The following is a 17,914-nucleotide window of genomic DNA, read 5'->3' on the forward strand; positions in this document are numbered from 1 at the left end:
CGAACCTCCACGGTCCAACCGGACCGGAGTAGCTCCTATCGTCGATGATGAGTGTTCGCGCTGGAGGCGCTGCGGGAACCGCCCCAGGGTCCTTCAGAAACCAAATTCCATAGAGCTGTTTGAAGAGCGAAACTTGGTGCATTCTTGTGAAACAGTCGGCGGCGGGTAGCCCTGAGCGCTGCAAATCTTCTGCTTCTATTTCATCAGCCTGTATTGAAACGGCCTGTAATCCGGATATGGCCTGAGACGATTCCATTCTCCATGTAAGGAAGGTAGACCTCGAAAGAGGTGTGGGATCGATTGAATATCGCGTCCGAAGGCTGTTGAGGACCGAATCGTGTCACGCCAGTAACGTGTGCCCTTTTGCACTGTTCGGAAAATAGGCAACACATCTGGCCGCAAGTGCCTCATTCTGACTCGTAAGTGCAACAGAAGAGACACGGCGTGTTCTGGAGGAAATGAGTGGTGTACCTTGCAGGACGCGTTGTCCCACGGCCCTTGTGGTCCTGCTCCAGCGCTGGGGACTTCCAGTGCCAAGCGAAGTCAACTTGTAGCATCCGCACAGCCCATGATGATTATCGACGAAAAAGCTGGTTCGTTCAAACCATTGGTATAAGCTTGGTACCCATGCTCCTAAGCCATGCTTCTCGCTTGGGACCAGAAGTTCTCCATCTTCGATCGAGCAAGAAAATCGCGCGCTTCGCCATCCGTCTCGGCGACCTTGGAGGTCCAGCGCTTGAAAGCTCTTGTCTTGACCTCGCCTTCAAAGACCAGCTTGCAGTAATTGAGAGTCATGTCCCTGAGAGCGCCGTTCTCGTCTTCGGCCATAAGCCACTGCTTCTGTTGTGCTGGCTGAAGATCTCGAGATGGGATGTTCTCGGTCCAGTCAATACGATTGCACATGAGCTTCTTGTACTTGTTGATACTCCATTGCCCACCCTCTACCACGACCAGGTTGAACTTTGGATGCATGATGCAAATTCCTGTAAGGGCCAACTGCTCGGCATTTTTGTGGATCTTGAAGCGGTGTTGACCGTTGGCTAAGCTTCCAATCTTGAACACCAGGATGTGAAGGCCCTTGGCGGCATCCTGTTCTTGGTTTGCTGCGAGTTTTTCGTGTTGTTGTTCCTTGGTCAACTTCCGCTCCTCATTAGTCTGCAAGTGCTTGTGATGTCTCTCCGCAATCTGCTGGTTGACCATCGCCTCGACCGCGGTTGGGTCCTTGACAGCCTCTTCGCCCAGAACACGCATGAGGTTGCCCTTCTTGACCTTTGGAGGAGGAGCGGGTACAAGGCCTAGTCTAATCTTTGCCTGCTCTTCCTTGAGCTCTGCCATTCTGCGTTGCCTTCGGAGCTTGGCTTGTTCTTTGGACGTGAGGTACATGGGCTTCGGGGCCGGGGTGTTCTTTTCCTGGGGGGGCTCCAGTGCCACAGGATGTTGTATCAGATTTGTTACAATGCTGTCCTCGTTGCCGATTCTGATTGCCGAAGGGTCGTCCAGGACGTCATACGAGGAGACCAGCGCCTCGTCCCACCATTCGATTTCGGGGGGGGCCTCGACGACAAAATTCTTCTCGCCGAGGTCCTCATCTATACCTGCCTTCCTTGTCTGCTCGGCGATCCTCTTCTTCATTGCCTCGAGGGCAGCTTGCCTTCGCAAGGCGTTCGCCTGCTGTATATATTTGCCCTTCTGATTAAAGATGAGCTGGCGGGGCGTCCTCTGCTTCCCCGCCGGGGCGTTCGCGTCCGCTGGGGGTAGATAGGGGTTCTCTCCGGGGCCTGCAGCTTGCGCATTCCGCAGGGCTGGAGTCTTTTTGTTCGTGGAGAGCCTTGATTGTTCGGACTGGAGCCGTGCTGGCGCAGCAGTGCCGGATTTCTGGTCGGTCGACGTGGGAGGGGACGGCCTCCACTGTCCCAAATCCTCCAGTGCTGGATGAAGCCCTACATTAAGACCCCCCTTGGCTTTACTGCCATCGATGGCAGCAGCCACACGCGCCTTGAGGGCAGCCATTCTGTCGGCCGCGGACTCTTGTTTCTGGATGCGAGACGAGGCATCGTGACGCGGGCCGAGGCTATTGGTTTGCGGGCTCTGGTTCTTGTCCATGGTTGAGATTATGAGGCGAAGGGGACCGCGATGGAGAGAAGTTCCGACCGAAGCGACGAGAGCGCGAACGTAATGGGGTAATCTGCGCTGATGCCGAATGGATGAAGCCGGCTGCTTGAGACAGACAGATCGCGAGTGCGACTTATCTGGGGAGCCACGCGACACCGCGTCGCAGCGGACTCGGGAATCAACTATCGAGGATCGATTCTCAAGTGAGTGCTGCACTTGATTACGCGCCTACACGTGCGGCAGTGAAAGGAGTCGAGGGTGGCGAGGAGCTTGAGAGCAGAGGTGTCGAGGGTAGGTAGGTTGGGTTGGCAAGAGGCTGGTCGACTTTGCTGCAGGTCCCTCCGTCGCCCAGGTACCTAGCTAGACATCTACCTAGGTACCTAGGTACATGTCATACTACCTAGGGGTTAGGAAACCAAGCCTATCGATAACGCCTGCCTCACGCCTATGCACGCAGGTACTTACCGCCTGCCTGGGTAGATAGTCTTAGGTAGGTACCTAGGTACCTAGAAAAAATATTGCCGGTTTTCCGCCAAAAGTTTTCTACCTCCGTCTCGTCGGCGGTTGGCCAAAGGGGAAAATCTATGCATCTCATCCTGTCCGCTCCCAGCTTCACCAGCTCGCCAGCTTGCCCGGGCCTTCTTGCCAGCTTCTAGCCGTGTCAACCTAAGCAGTGTCTCAGTGCCAGCTACACACCACTGCAGATCTCGTCACGTCTGGCCCACCGGGTCTTCACGGCGCGGCGGTGACGCCAGTGCATCGCATACCATACCATCATGAACATCTCGCAGCCTGTGTCCTCCTCGGTCGACCGAGTCGAGTTTACATTTCTCACAAAAGAAGAGATCCATGCCGTGTCGGTCAAGAAGATTGAGAATGATACTACTTTCGACACTCTGTTGAACCCAGTCCGTGGTGGCTTGTATGATCCTGCCCTTGGATCATGGGGAGACTCAATGTACGCACCCGAAACCGAACCACCCAATTCCTCTCCCTTTTCGTCTCTTTCGCCCGTCTGTCTATTGTCGGACATGCCGTGTCGAGATATTGGCTCACACACTGCGTCTACTCCGTAGCTGCACCACTTGCAATCTAGGCCAGCAGTCCTGTCCAGGTCATGCAGGCCACATCGACCTCCCCGTTCCCGTGTACCACCCGACCTTCATGGATCAAGTCCTCCGCCTGATACGTGCCCAATGTGTCTACTGTGACCGCCTACGTTTAGCAAGACGGGAGGTCCACCGCTATGTTTGCATATTCCGCCTGCTACAATATGGTCTCCTCAAGGAGGCAGGCATGGTCGACGCCATAGGAGAAAACTTTCACGGCTTGGCCATGCCAGATGTCCCCCAAGCCGACATTGCCGACTCCGACTCTGAAGACCAGGCTGGTTCTGCCGACGGCGTCATGCGGGCGCGTGATGCCTACGTCCGCCGGGTCCTGCAGGACCATCGAGCTACCCTCGGCCGCCGCAAGCACGAGGGTGCCGCTGAGCTGCGCACTGCTTTAGTTGGGGAGTTTTTCAAAGACATCGTCAAGACAAGGGTGTGTGCCTCATGCCGTGGCGTCTCCCCGACCTATCGCAAGGATCGATCCGTCAAGATTTTCGAGAAGGCGCTGTCGCCAAAGGAGCAGGCCAAGATGGCCCAGGCTGGCTTCAAGCGAAATCAAGGCATGGCGGCCCAACCAGAGAAGAAGAACGACAAGAGAAGCGGTTACGGTTCTGACGAAGGGGTCGCCGATCTGTCGTCCACCGACGAGGAAGGCAATGCCTCAGACGAGGGCAGCGGTGATGCACTCGACGAGAACGGTGACATGATTCCACGCAAAGCCACTCAGAAGCAGTCCACGGATCGGGCGGGCAGTGCTCAGCGATACCTCTCACCCGCCGAGGTGCGGTACAGGCTGACGACGCTGTTCGAGAAGGAGCAAGAAGTCCTCTCCCTGGTGTACTGCAGACAACCACGTGTCAAAACAACCCCTGTGCTTGCTGCAAACATGTTCTTCTTGGAGACCATTCTTGTACCGCCAAACCGTTTCCGCCCCGAAGCCCGCACTGGCGACTCTCAGATTGCTGAGGCCCAACAAAATAGTCTCTACAAGAACATCATCCGGGCATCAGCTCAACTGGCATCTATCTACAGGCAGATTCAAGATCAGTCGAGGGGTTTGGTCGATCCGAGAGGGAGGAGAAGCATGACAGCACTCCATGAGGCCTGGACCGAACTTCAAGACGCAGTGAACGCTCTGATCGATCGAAATCTCAACCCGGTGCAGGGGGCGGCCGCAAAGAGGAATGAGGAGGGCATCAAACAGAAGCTCGAGAAGAAGGAGGGTCTCTTCCGGAAGAACATGATGGGAAAGCGAGTCAACTATGCCGCCCGAAGTGTTATTTCCCCAGACCCAAACATCGAGACCAATGAGATCGGTGTTCCTCCGGTCTTCGCTCGGAAGCTGACCTTTCCCGAGCCTGTAACAAGCCACAACTTCAAAGACATGCAGCAGGCTGTCATCAACGGAGTGGAGAAGTGGCCGGGTGCATCAGCTATTGAGAACGAGAATGGCCAGACAATCAACCTCCGGAACAAGTCTCTGGAAGAACGTGTCGCTCTTGCCAACCAGCTTCTCGCCCCGACCAACAACACCTCCAGCGGGCTGAGGAACAAGAAAGTGCATCGTCACTTGGCGAATGGTGATGTGGTGCTGATGAATCGCCAGCCGACACTGCACAAGCCTTCTATCATGGGCCATCGGGTCAGGGTTTTGCCTGGCGAGAAGACAATCCGCATGCACTACGCCAATTGCAACACGTACAATGCTGATTTCGATGGTGATGAGATGAACATGCACTTTCCTCAGAACGAAGTGGCGCGTGCGGAGGCATTGCAGCTGGCCGACACAGACCATCAGTACATTTCCGGGACAGCCGGGAAGCCTCTTCGTGGTCTTATCCAAGACCACTTGTCGGTTTCGGTCGCGCTCTGCAACAAGGATACATGGTTTGACAGACAGGCTTATCAGCAGCTAATATATGGTGCTCTTCGTCCGGAAAGTGGTCACATTCTCGGAGAGAGGATTGAACTAATTCCCCCCGCGATTCTGAAGCCCGTTGCGCGGTGGACTGGCAAACAAGTCATCACAACTATTTTGAAGAACATCAAGCCGCCAAACTGCGGCAAACTGTGGATGAGTGGCAAGACCCAGATCCCAGCTGCACGATGGGGCCCAGGCTCGGAGGAAGGCGCTGTTCTGTTTCAAGATGGCGAATTCATATGCGGGATTTTGGATAAATCTCAACTCGGGCCAAGCTCTGGTGGCTTCATCCACTCTGTTCATGAGGTATACGGGCCTGCCGTCGCCGGCAAGCTACTCAGCAGCATGGGCCGTCTCTTGACTAGATATCTCAACATGAGGGCGTTTACCTGCGGAATGGATGACTTGAGGCTGACTCGAGAAGGGGAAGAGAGACGAAAGAACACGCTGGCGGCTGCACCTCACATTGGCCTGCGGGTCGCTGCCAAGTACGTGACTCTGGACGATCAGCAGCCGGGACCATCAGATCCAGAGCTTCTCAGCCGCCTGGAGGAAGTCATGCGAGATGATACGAAACAAGAGGGCCTCGATGTGCTGATGAACAAGGACTCTTCCGACCTATCTAGCGCTGTGACACAGGCGTGTCTGCCTAACGGGCTCGAGAAGCATTTTCCCAAGAACCAAATGCAGTCCATGACGACTTCAGGTGCCAAAGGCTCTCTGGTCAATGCCAACTTGATCTCGTGTAATCTGGGTCAGCAAGTTCTGGAGGGCCGCCGAGTCCCAGTCATGGTCAGCGGTAAAACATTGCCGAGTTTTCGACCATTTGACACAGACGTCCGAGCCGGCGGGTACATTGTGAACCGATTCCTGACAGGCATCAGGCCTCAGGAATACTACTTCCATCACATGGCTGGCCGCGAAGGCTTGATTGACACAGCTGTCAAGACGTCGCGTTCTGGTTATCTTCAAAGGTGTCTTATCAAGGGCATGGAGGGCCTGTCCGTTGGTTACGACAGCTCGGTACGAGATTCAGATGGTACCCTAGTCCAATTCCTATACGGGGAAGACGGCCTCGATATTTCGAAGCAAAAGTACCTCACAAACTTCGGGTTCGTGCTCCGCAACTTTGAATCCCACCAAGCTCAGACTCATGTCCCAGAGGCCGCCGCGCTGGGCTTGTTTGAGCACAAAGATGAGTTTTTCAGAAGGAACAAGATGGCGGTGAAAAAGGCCAAAGCCAACATTATCAACACCGACGAGCCTGTCAACTGCACTGTCACTTCAGCAAGGAACGCGTTCGCCACCTCTGAAAAATTCTACGAGGCCATGTCGGAGTACATAAAGAACAACCCAGACGCCTTGATCGGGAACAAGAAGGACAAGGATGAGAGCAATCAATCGGCCAAACTGAAGACCCTGTCACGAAAGCAAGTGGAGAGAATCCTTGCGGCGAAGTACTTGAGGTCTCTTGTGGAGCCCGGTGAGGCGGTTGGCATTGTCGCCGGGCAATCAGTCGGAGAGCCGTCCACGCAGATGACACTGAACACCTTCCATTTGGCCGGCCACTCGGCTAAGAACGTAACGCTTGGTATCCCTCGATTACGTGAAATCTTGATGACCGCCAGTGCGAACATTTCGACTCCGGCCATGACGCTTGTTCTCAACGAGGAGCTGTCAGCGGATGATGGCGAAAAGTTTGCCAAGGCTATCAGTGTTTTGCCTCTTTCTCACGTTTTGGAAAGCGCGTCCGTCAGTGAGCGTGTCGGGAAGGGCATTGGCTATGCTCTAGCAAAGATATTCCGCATACGCCTCAGGTTCTTCCCCTCACGCGAATACACGGAAACATACAATATTGGCATCTCCGATGTGCTGGACACGGTAGAGAAGAAGTTCTTGTCACAACTGCACCAAGTTGTCAAGAAGGAAATCAAGAAGAAGAGCAGTGGCGTCACCTCAGCGACTCCAGAAGTTGGCATGAAGTCTGGCACCATCGAAATGGCTGATCCTTCGCGCGAAGTGGGCGGTCCTACGGGTGGTGACAACGAGGATGGTGATGATGACGATGATGACGGCGGCGACGGCGATGCAACAACTGCAAAACAGCGAGCCAACCGCGGTGAAGAGGCGTCATACGGGCCCAATGACGACGAAGATGACGCAATTCAGCAGCGGCTGGACCAAGAAGCGGACCTGGGTAGCGAGGACGAAGATGAAGGCTTCGGGGGCAGTCCACCTACAGAGCATGACGATGACACGGCCGGTGAGAATGAGCCATCAGCAAATGACTCCGATGCCGAGAGCACCTCTCGTGAAGGCCGTATCAAGGAAAAGATTCCAAACGTCACCGAGTTCCGGTGCGACGAGTCGCGAGGCGGTTGGTGCGAGTTTGTTCTGGAATACGATGTGAATGTGCCCAAAATCCTCATGCTGAACTTGGTGGAGGCTGCGGTACGGAAGACGCTCATCCAACAGATACCCGGTGTGGGCCAGTGCACCTTCGTCGCCAAAGACAAGGTCCTCGACGTGCGGACCGGCCAGGAGGTGGAGGCGTCAGTGGTACACACGGCAGGCGCGAATCTACAAGCCATGCAGAAGTACAGCGACTACATCAACCCAAACAAGATCTCGACAAACGACATCGCCGCCGTACTTGCTGTATACGGGGTCGAAGCTGCGCGGAACAACATCATACGGGAACTGAGCAACGTCTTTGGCGGCCACGGTATCAGCGTGGACAATAGGCACCTCAACTTGATCGGAGATCACATGACAAGGAACGGCGGATTCTCGCCCTTCAACCGGATGGGTCTCAAGGGCAATGTGAGCCCCTTCACCAAGATGAGTTTCGAGACAACGCTGGCCGTCCTCAAGGACGCATTACTAGATGGTGACTGGGATGACTTGAGCACACCAAGTGGGAGGCTGGTCTTGGGGAGGCTGGGGAAAGCTGGCACAGGATCGTTCGATGTGTATACCGCCGCGCCCATAAGGCATTTCGATCCGATGCGAGCAGATGCGATGGAGGAGTAGGACGGGTCGATGTAATATCGGAGATGGACTGCCAACCCGGAGGTGGTGTGTATGGGCTCCGAGGGCACGACGAAAGAATGAATATGATATCTTCTCAAAATGCTGGCTTCCTTCCCTGCATAGATTGCCGTGTTACAATTTCCGTTGCGGATGACCGGCGCCAAGGCAGCGAGTGACTCATGACCGCCACATATGTTCAAGAGAATGAATGTCTGGGTTTTTATAAAGACTAGCTGCGTTTGACCAAGCCTTGGTGTCGGTGACACACAGGTAGATAGAACCGCCCGACTCAACCGCGGCCGTAGTGACAGACCCAAGGAAAGTCAAGGGACAAGTCGGCGAGTAGGATGCTCGCCCTCGTGGTCCTGTTCGCCTAGTAGGCTCTGCGAAGGCATGAACATGCATGCCGACGTAGGCTGGCACGGCGCGTCCAAGCGTTTTGTTTGCGTCAAGTCGCGACGCGTCTCGTGCAATCGCATTGTCAAACAACAAAGGCATCAACAGGTGGTCACAAGAGAGCACAAGGCAGCAAGCATAAGAGGTCTGTTTGTTTTGTTGATCATGAATTTCCCCGTTCAATATCGGGCGGCGGCAGCGTCCCATTAGCTGCGTATTCTAATGTACAACCCGCCCAAGAAAGCATCGCAACTGAACGCCATGGAGTCCCCTTTCCCTGTGGATATGACCATCGTCAACCAAGCATTGCTGTTAAAAAATCATCGTGACCGTCCCAAAAACCGACCCATCAAGAAACCCCAGAGCCCAAGAGGCTAGACAACTTAGTTGCGCTCACCACGGAGACGGCGGGCGAGCTGGATGTCCTTCTGTAGGGCTGTTAGCGTTTGTTCCAAAGACGCGTCGCATGAGTGCCTGTAGAAGGATTGATACATACCGACTGGATGGTGACACGCTTGGCGTGGATGGCGCACAGGTTGGTGTCCTCGAAGAGGGAGACGAGGTAGGACTCGACGGACTCCTGCAGGGCACCGATGGCGGAGGACTGGAAGCGGAGGTCGGACTTGAAGTCCTGGGCAATCTCACGAACCTGCGACGGGAGGGAGAAGAGTTAGTTGGATGCGCGGCGATTGATGCCATGCCTGTGGGGAGGGGCGACGTACCAGACGCTGGAAGGGCAGCTTGCGGATCAGAAGCTCAGTGGACTTCTGGTAGCGACGAATCTCACGCAGAGCGACGGTACCAGGCTTGTAGCGGTGAGGCTTCTTGACACCTCCGGTGGAGGGCGCGGACTTGCGAGCGGCCTTGGAGGCGAGCTGCTTACGGGGAGCCTTGCCACCGGTGGACTTACGGGCGGTCTGCTTGGTGCGGGCCATTGTGATGATGAAAAGTGATGTTTTCTGAGTGGTTGATTGATGACGCGACAAGACGCGATGAAGTTGTTGATGGAAGTGGTTGGTTGTGGGTGTGGGGTGGATGGATGGATGCAGAAGGGAAGAAAGCGGAAGAGGAGAGGGTGGGGGAAATAGAGATTTAAGTAGGTGGCGGCAGCTGGGTCGGGGGCGCTGGCTGATTCGGGTGCTGGGGGGGTGGTGAGCGTGGGTGTGGTCTGTGCTTTCCTGTTTTGGGAGGGTGGGTGGTGGTGGGCTCGGCTGGGCTGCTGATGGGGGAAAAAAGGCGGCAGTGTGTTGTGAAAAACAAAGGGCGTTTTGGAGGGCGAAAGTGAGCCTGTTTGGCAGGGAAAGAGTGGCAGCGTTTCTGGTGGGAGATTTGGAGTGTGCAAACAGGGATCAGGACGGCGCCGATTTTCGATTGGATGCAGCCCTGCCCCGCCGAGACGACCTTTCCGTTTCGAGAAATGTGTCGCCCACTCGTCACTTTCGTCATTTTGGTCACTTTTCATATCGCTCGCTGCAGTAGTCAGCTCAGCCCGTCAGTCACTCGTCTTCAGTCGTCGCTTTCCATGGCTATGGTCACAGCAGAGCAACCTCTGGACATCTACAACAGTCTACCACCTGCCCTTGTGCCTGCTGGACGGCTTCCACTACTGCTCCTACTCATGTTGTTTTAAGTCCCGGGCGGGGACCTGCAGGCCAAGGAACAACCTTAATAATTGTGGGCAAGGTCTAAGGTGGACGGCGAACAATCATATCCGTTGACAATGGATATCCTATTCTTCCCTATCCTCTACATCTCCCATGTACAATACATTTGCAGGCAGCATGCTGAATTCCAAGTCTGGTATCAATCTTTGGTTACTGCTACTGCTACTGCTACACTCTCCCACATGGTTGGGCACGTAGCACGGTTGGCCTTGGTTCTAATTTGCTTGCTGGTAGACTGGCAGACTGGCAGGGGCATTTTCTCCTACTTTAACATGCCTGCCTCTGACTAAACTGAACATGCGACTTGACTTGTCCAGACCAGCAGACAAATACATGCTGAGTCCTTGGGTGAAGCAATCTAATGCAAACTTCCCAGTATGGTGGGGACGGATCGTGGAGATCCATGAGTGCTCTCCGTACAGTACACAGTAGCGAATGAGTGAGGAGCGGAATGAAAGACCACATGCCTACTGTACCTCTCTGCCTGCATGTCTGTCTGTCTGTCTGCCTGTTTGCGTGTCTGCCCAAAGCAAGGCGACAGCCATAATTGCTCTCAGTGCCAGGATTGGTTTAGCCCGTTGTCCTGGGCCAATCACAAAATTCGTCCGTCCTGTCTTTTCGATATTCGATGGGCCCCCCCCTGCAGCTCTGCCGCTGCCACTGCGAAGGGCCTAGCGTGCTGATCTGGAGTTTCGCTTCCTCCCTCCTGGCGGCCTGGCTGATTCGCTGCCCACCCACTCCCAGCTCCTGCAGCCTCGACCCTTACTTAAAACCTCCCACTTCCCCGCGTCACACCTCCCGTCGCGATTGTTTGTTCTCCATCTTGATCCCGCCCATTCACCAACCACCACTCAACACAGCATCTTTGTCTGTATTACCCGTCGCGGTACTCTACCTCACAACTCTCAAATCTTCAATCCACACTTCTCCCCCCACCAATCAACATGACTGGACGTAAGTATTCATGCTTCCCACCTCGAGTCCGCATGGCGCCTTTGTCGCGACGCGTCTCGTCGCTCTCCCTCCTTCCCTCTTCCCGCGCATGTCGGCTGACCAACTTGTCTGAATAGGTGGCAAGGGCGGCAAGGGCCTCGGCAAGGGCGGTGCCAAGCGTCACCGCAAGATTCTTCGTGACAACATCCAGGGTATTACCAAGCCCGCCATCCGACGTCTCGCTCGTCGTGGTGGTGTCAAGCGTATTTCTGCCAGTAAGTCCTACTTGGTCCGACGCGTCTTCCCACTACAGCCCACTAAACATCCCCCACAGTGATCTACGAGGAGACCCGCTCCGTCCTCAAGTCCTTCCTCGAGGGTGTCATCCGTGACGCCGTCACCTACACCGAGCACGCCAAGCGCAAGACCGTCACATCTCTGGACGTTGTCTACGCCCTGAAGCGACAAGGCCGCACGCTCTACGGTTTCGGTGGTTAAGCGTCTTACGACTCGCTATCGGCTGGCGATTCGCATTGTTTTCTGTTTGAGGGAGGTTGGCATCGGCACAAGGGCTGGTTTGGATTGTGCCCTACTATGATGATTATGGGATTCGGTTTCTGCTTTGGGTTCTCTGTACCATACGGGCAAACGGTGTTCTGAGTGGATAACATAATTGATACCTCCAAGCTTCAGGGGGCGGTACTTGACGAAACATAGTCTGCCTGACAAGCTCCATGTGCAATTGTGACCGTGTTCTTGTCTCTTGTTCTCATGCAGTACTACAACTATGGCCAGGTCGGTCTCAATAAGCTACAGAGTCAGTAGTAGGTTCGGCTCTGAACACACCGTCGATAATGGTAGTAGACGGGCAGACTTCGCGTCTGGATCCCACAACCAGTGATAGCGTGACAACCCAGCTGGATAAGAGTGGAGATGAGAGCAGGGCTAGGAGCAATGCTACGGGCAATCTTTTCTGGCCAAGTTCGTGACTTCGAAGCACCTGGGATTCACATCGCCCCCCCCCCCACTCTACGCTATGTTGGCAGCTTGCAGCGGCCTGCCCTACTCCGAGTCCATTTATGAGCCTATCTGTGCTTGTTTCTGGGCTGGCAATCTTGATGACACCTCATGAGCCATCTGCATGTGAGCCTGCAGACTGCTCAGCTTCTGGTTCAACACGACTGCTATGTGGTGGCTCGAGAGTAGAAAAATATCAAGGAGCAGCACGGATGTAGGGCGATGCAAGTGTGGACATGATGCTCTGAGCAACTTTGAGCTCACTATCAACCGACTCTACCTAGAGGTCAACGCAATGTCCAAAAACATCTAGTAATTATCCTGCCCATCCAACTAGTTTATACATTTCTTTTTTACTCCAGATCTTTTATTCCTCTGCAGACACCTTCTTTTGATGGCCACAGTGATATCTAGGGCCGCGACAGCGATCTTCACTTTCCTTCGCTTCAAGCCCAACCTTGCCACGTAGCGAGGGTCGAGCAAGTCCTCGAGCACGTCAGCCCAATAGTCAAACTGAACCCCTAGCCGATAATGCGTTCCGCGGTGGTAGACTCATCGTAGAGGAATTCGGAGGTGCAAGCGTAGCCCAGTTTCCATATCTCTCGAATATGATACTTGGGTCTGGCGAGTGAATTGAAGCCATTGTGCGTGAATTCTGAAATCGTGGTCAATATGGCAGCACGGAGAAACCATCATCATGATGAGGCTTCACGAGTGTTAGCGCCGTAAAATAGGACGTGCAATGTTTCATACTACATGACAGTCCGGTGGTAGAGCCTTGGACAATAAGCCCACGATTACTTGAGCCTCCGCTGGTGCAGGCACTGGACGAACAAAGCGCCGGTCGGAGGCAGTAACTCCTTACCCATGACCCTGTGGTTGATAATCTCGCGGTACTGCCAGCGGCGGAGTTGAGAATTTGACGGATGGCTCAGCAAAACCCTCGTATCGCCCTGCCTGTGGCTGCTTGGGTTACTGGGTCTGATGGTCAGACTGCCTCGCTTGATATGGATTCGTCAGAGGTGAGAAAGAAGGCCTGTTTGTAGGGGACTGCATAACCTCAGGTTGTGCAAAATCTGGCCTCGTCATCGGACCTGACCGGGAGTGGTTCCTAGTCTCTACTAATTAAATCACAGTGTGTGCATTAGCTTCTCTGTCTGGTACATCTATATGCAGGCTTATTTTTATATACTGCTCTGCAAAACATACCACTCATTCAGTTTATCTGGACCAATACAGGGCTCTCATTGCTCCACCGCCTTCAAAGATTTCGCGGACCGACATGGACCCCAACGAATTGCCCTATGGATTCATCCTGTTATTCCAGGTAGAAATGGCGATATTTCATCACTTTGAATTTGGAATCTCTCTGCCAGATGCTGTTTCGGTCTCGTGGTTCTAATATTGTGGCATACAATCAAAGCTATTTAAGGTATACATCACCTTGAGTGATGTTCCCACGATTGACAAACCCGCGACCGAAATGTCTCACCTTCTCGGGACAGGTTATGCTTTGTTAAGGCGAAGTTTTGAGAGATCCACTGCGATGTCGCCATCGGCCTTGAGATTCCTGACGACTCCCATATAGAAAAAGCCCTCGAGGTTGCTGGCAGCCCTCTCTAGTCGATACAGAAATGTTGGCTACTAGGCAAAGGATGATGCGGCTGGCGCAAGATAAAAGAGTGTCGCTCCCGCTCTCATCTGCTCGCCTGGGAAGGAGGTCTTTGAACAAAAGAGTCATATTGGATTCAACTAGCGAGTGTAGCGGAGCGGTAAGAAGCATTCAGGCTGGCTAAACCTCTGGTCATCTGGGCCATATCGGGCGTCCCATCGCTCTATCATTCCGGGTCGATATGAATATAGCGAGAGAAAAAGGGTATAGATGTAAACATGAAAGTGCTGAGAACCGCGGAAGTTATTTCGGGGATCATGCGAATGTGTGAGGCGCATTTGGCCCATAAATGGGATTAAGCTTTTGGTTGACTGTTTTGGTCATTGCTCCGAGTTTGTGAGGGTATTACCTGGTAAGTTGGGAAGTAAAAAGCAGTATTATTTACTGCGTTCCGTATCTCTATGACTATAACGAAAGAACAGAATAAGTACAGCTCCTGGAAATTAATTCGACGATTACGCCTGAGATGTGAAATCTTGCGGGGGCTTGTAGTATACCCGATGAAATATAAGGTTTCGGGTTTAAGTATTTAAATTGTTGGAACGTCTGTTTATTGGAATTTATGCTGACAATCTCACACTGCCGAGTTTGCCGACCGAGGGTGCTGTTACTTTAACTGTGGGACGGTTATACGGTAGAATTACTTGAAACCAGATATTTTGTTGCTTACCGTGCTTTCTGATCCTGACCTTCCTCTCTTTATCACTGGGTTGCCTCCTGGCTAACGCTATGCGGAGCACACACCTCAGTCAACCATCGATCTCACTTGGTCCAGGTAGTAGGCCTGTCAGGACTACTATGACACAATGCCCCGGTGATACTTGTGATTTACCCTGTCCCAGCCTATCGATGCAATAGTTCCACGTAGGGCACAAAGTGGGTAGCTCAGACCGTAGCTGGCCAGCCGACATTCACGGAATTATTGTCTCTAGGTTGCCTGGACTTACAAGCGACCGCCGCTATGAAAATAATGTGGAGGACGTTCTCATTTGGAACAAAAAATACTCAGAACGCATGGAGATGTGGCTGAGAACATGTTTGTGCCACCGTCTCCATCCTGCTGCCAAGCACAAGCGCAGGCACACTCAAGCTTATACACAAATCACCTGACTTTGTGTTACATATTATATCAAATCAATGTGATTATATCGTCTTTTTTTTCAGTCAAGCGAGATCCTTGATGTGAGGAGGGCATAGGCTTACCGAGACGCGAGGTTTGCAGCGACACGTGGGTGTTGAGACGTGATGAGCTCCGTGTCGGGCTGATATGGTGAGATCAGCCCTGCATGAAAAACGCTCTCTACACTACCTAGAAAAACACACTATTTAATATCGGATATGTACCCAATCCTCCTATATCGAGAAATCCGTCCTGCACATCAGCTAAGACGCTTGTCGTCGGCCGACATTAGCGCTAATGGGCCGTCAGCTCGCACACGCCACAACGAACAAACCAAAAAATCCCAGGCGATTTTGGTCCTGGGATCTTCTATAACTATTAATATCGGCCGGCGTGCCCAAGTTGAAAGTGATCTAAAACGCTAATCTGTTGATCATGCTCAACCTCTACGGGCTGTATAAACATTCAAGAGTGGCACACATGCGTCATTCGGTAGAGTGCTGCCTGTAACTCGAACTGGGCCTAGGAATTGTATTTGTCGATGACATTGTCTGGTCGTATTCTAACGAGCATTATCATATTCCTCCGCTCACACTTGAAACGTTATGCCTACCAATTCCACTGCCACCTCTAGCGCTTCCGTAGTCAAGGGCAAAAAAAAAAAGCGGCCAGTACAGATTATTGACGAGTCAAGACAGAGGTCTTCTGGGAATGAATCCATTCCATTGAGTGACAGCAGCGAAGAAGACCCAGATGGCGTTTTCGGCTGTAAAGACAACGAGGAAAATTCCGCAGTAGAGGTAACAATGGCGAACTCAGATGCTAAGGACAGCCAGTATGAGGATAGTTCATCAAAAGAACTCGACAGTGAGGACGAAATTGTTGTCTAACTTTTCGCTAGTTATCCAGTGCAGGAGACCGACAGTTACTCGGACATGAGTAAGCTATAAGTAAGAGTGAAGTTAATGCCATTGCGGGAGAGCTTCTCTCGGAAGAGCAGCCCGAGAAGTAAGCGCATGTAATCTTGATTGTGGTTAAGTGGGTTGACAATATCTAGGCCCAGCAAGACTGGAGCTTCAAAGACGGGTATTGCGAATCATATCAAGATTGCTAATGACAGATTGGCTATTGCTTCTGTTGGCATTATAACTTACCCTACATAGCAAATTTCAATTCATCTTCTTCCGCTAGCACTGCGTCAGAAGCGAGACCGAAAACGCCCGCCTCAAAGAAGGGAAATGTCAAGAGATTGAAAGATTGGGAACAAATCGGAAGGAGTGCCTTGGAAATTGGGCAACAAGGCGACTAAACCCGAAAAACAAGCAATAGTAGGGGAGAGAAGGCTATTAGAATAGACCAGAAGAACTCGTTTATAAAAGTATGGACCTAAGGGGAAGAGGTCTTGAAGAACATAAGGTTTAAACTCTTTGACTAAGGATGAAACAGGAAAATTGACCATACTTGAAGTGCCGGCCTCAGAAGAAGGTCAGCAAAGATGAGTCTGAGGACGGCGGTGAAGGAAGGACAAAGGACAAGAAGAATCTGAACACAATTAAAGGACACCGGTAAGATGGCAAAGGAGGATGAGATGAGAGGTATTGCAACGGCTGGGCTATTGAAACACCTCTCAAGGGATACTGAAGGCCGCATGTTAAAAGTATGTTGGAAGGCAGGGGAGTTTTAATTTTATTAACTATAATAAAACCCAAGACTTCTTGTATTGGATTACACTGTAGCCCGTTCATTCATCATGGTTTGGTTGTTTTCCCGCTATATTTAACAGTAAGAGCAGAGGTAAGGGAAGATTTGGATTTTAATCAAAAACATTTGAGCCTTGTCAGATTATTATAAGGTCCCTAGAACAAAACGGACAGTCCGAACGACAACAAAGCCACAATTTGATCGATCGGAATAATCAAGTAATCTTAATATCACTGGCCACGCAGTCACGATGGAACCGATGAGAGCTATGCAGCGATGAGTGTTAGCAATTTATCCAGGCAAACTTACCAGGCTCCATCCTTGTATGCTTAGGATATCCCAAGTAAGAAATGTTTTGTGTCTGGCATGGGTTCTCAACTAAGGCTCACCGTGGAAAAGTTCAGTGATGGTTGACAGGAACATGATCCTAACTATTGTCCAACTCGATCGCCCTCCTACCCCGGTTCCGCTGGCCTTTGACGTCAACTTGCAGAGCAAGAACCAATGTGTAGCCTAATGTCACGCTTGCCCTTACGACATCTAAGACAAGACTGGACTTTATTTCTAAGAAACCCATAATTCTGCAGCTCTCAGATGAGACAACCACAATAGAAAGATACGACTGCAAGAGAGAGCTGCGCGGGCGCTGCTAAACAAAGAGAAGGGCCTTAAACAGCTCGAGAAGCTACCATCAGCATCGCGATTCGCCGCAGCAGTTTCATCTCTGTGACAAGATAAGGCTACGTGTACTCATACTGATGAAGGCGACAACGACCTCTAAACGTAATAGCAGTACGCCCGCGGTGGTTTTACCTCTTCAACCTACTTTTCTAATAACCCAAGTCTGAACCTTTTCGTATGTATTGCGGCAATCTATTGGGTGTATAAGTTCTCTAGTCACTCCATACTAGATTTGTTCTATGTTCTTCTGTATTCGGCTATAGCGACATTTAACTATAGCTAATGCTTTCATAAGTTAAATCGTTTAGTTGAATCCAAAGAAGAGCAATGAGGTGATAATTCTATACACAGTGGAGTAAGCTTCATTCTAATCATGCACGCCAAGGACTTAAACAGCTCAACTTTTAAGTTTTACAAGTCTGGATTGCAGGATTTAAAGAACAGAAAATAAACTAATAGCGATGTTAAAGAGATTATTCAATAAAGGAAAGAGTTAGCCAGCGGAAATACTTATAAATTAGCTAAGCTAGAAATTAAATTAAAACCTTTGTT

General features: G+C 51.9%; 6 protein-coding genes across 6 annotated transcripts; 3 read left to right on the top strand and 3 right to left on the bottom strand.

Moving 5' to 3' along the window:
- Positions 1-633: 633 nt before the first annotated feature.
- On the bottom strand, positions 634-2,103 carry J7T55_006878 (uncharacterized protein; the record flags this gene model as incomplete). The annotated part of the gene is made up of 1 exon (XM_053133513.1): positions 634-2,103. The coding sequence occupies one exon, from the start codon at positions 2,101-2,103 to the stop codon at positions 634-636; it is 1,470 nt and encodes a 489-aa protein (XP_053001638.1).
- Positions 2,104-2,888: 785 nt separating this feature from the next.
- J7T55_006879 (DNA-directed RNA polymerase I subunit RPA1) lies at positions 2,889-8,178 on the top strand (the record flags this gene model as incomplete). Its single annotated transcript, XM_053133524.1, has 2 exons — positions 2,889-3,070; positions 3,189-8,178. 2 exons carry the CDS (start codon positions 2,889-2,891, stop codon positions 8,176-8,178), a joined length of 5,172 nt encoding a protein of 1,723 aa, XP_053001639.1.
- Positions 8,179-8,957: 779 nt separating this feature from the next.
- On the bottom strand, positions 8,958-9,509 carry J7T55_006880 (uncharacterized protein; the record flags this gene model as incomplete). The annotated part of the gene is made up of 3 exons (XM_053133535.1): positions 8,958-9,002; positions 9,071-9,223; positions 9,297-9,509. The coding sequence occupies 3 exons, from the start codon at positions 9,507-9,509 to the stop codon at positions 8,958-8,960; spliced, it is 411 nt and encodes a 136-aa protein (XP_053001640.1).
- A 1,673-nt stretch (positions 9,510-11,182) lies between these two features.
- Positions 11,183-11,669, top strand: J7T55_006881 (histone-fold-containing protein; the record flags this gene model as incomplete). Its single annotated transcript, XM_053133546.1, has 3 exons — positions 11,183-11,192; positions 11,309-11,446; positions 11,506-11,669. The coding sequence occupies 3 exons, from the start codon at positions 11,183-11,185 to the stop codon at positions 11,667-11,669; spliced, it is 312 nt and encodes a 103-aa protein (XP_053001641.1).
- Positions 11,670-12,709: 1,040 nt separating this feature from the next.
- On the bottom strand, positions 12,710-13,404 carry J7T55_006882 (uncharacterized protein; the record flags this gene model as incomplete). The annotated part of the gene is made up of 3 exons (XM_053133558.1): positions 12,710-12,843; positions 13,054-13,185; positions 13,398-13,404. The coding sequence occupies 3 exons, from the start codon at positions 13,402-13,404 to the stop codon at positions 12,710-12,712; spliced, it is 273 nt and encodes a 90-aa protein (XP_053001642.1).
- Positions 13,405-15,585: 2,181 nt separating this feature from the next.
- On the top strand, positions 15,586-17,411 carry J7T55_006883 (uncharacterized protein; the record flags this gene model as incomplete). The annotated part of the gene is made up of 3 exons (XM_053133569.1): positions 15,586-15,864; positions 16,448-16,545; positions 17,294-17,411. The coding sequence occupies 3 exons, from the start codon at positions 15,586-15,588 to the stop codon at positions 17,409-17,411; spliced, it is 495 nt and encodes a 164-aa protein (XP_053001643.1).
- Between the last annotated feature and the right edge of the window lie 503 nt (positions 17,412-17,914).

This window comes from Diaporthe amygdali (genome assembly GCF_026229845.1).
Source record: "Diaporthe amygdali strain CAA958 chromosome Unknown NODE_1_length_4327563_cov_65_473760, whole genome shotgun sequence".
Taxonomy (NCBI): Eukaryota; Fungi; Ascomycota; class Sordariomycetes; order Diaporthales; family Diaporthaceae; genus Diaporthe; species Diaporthe amygdali.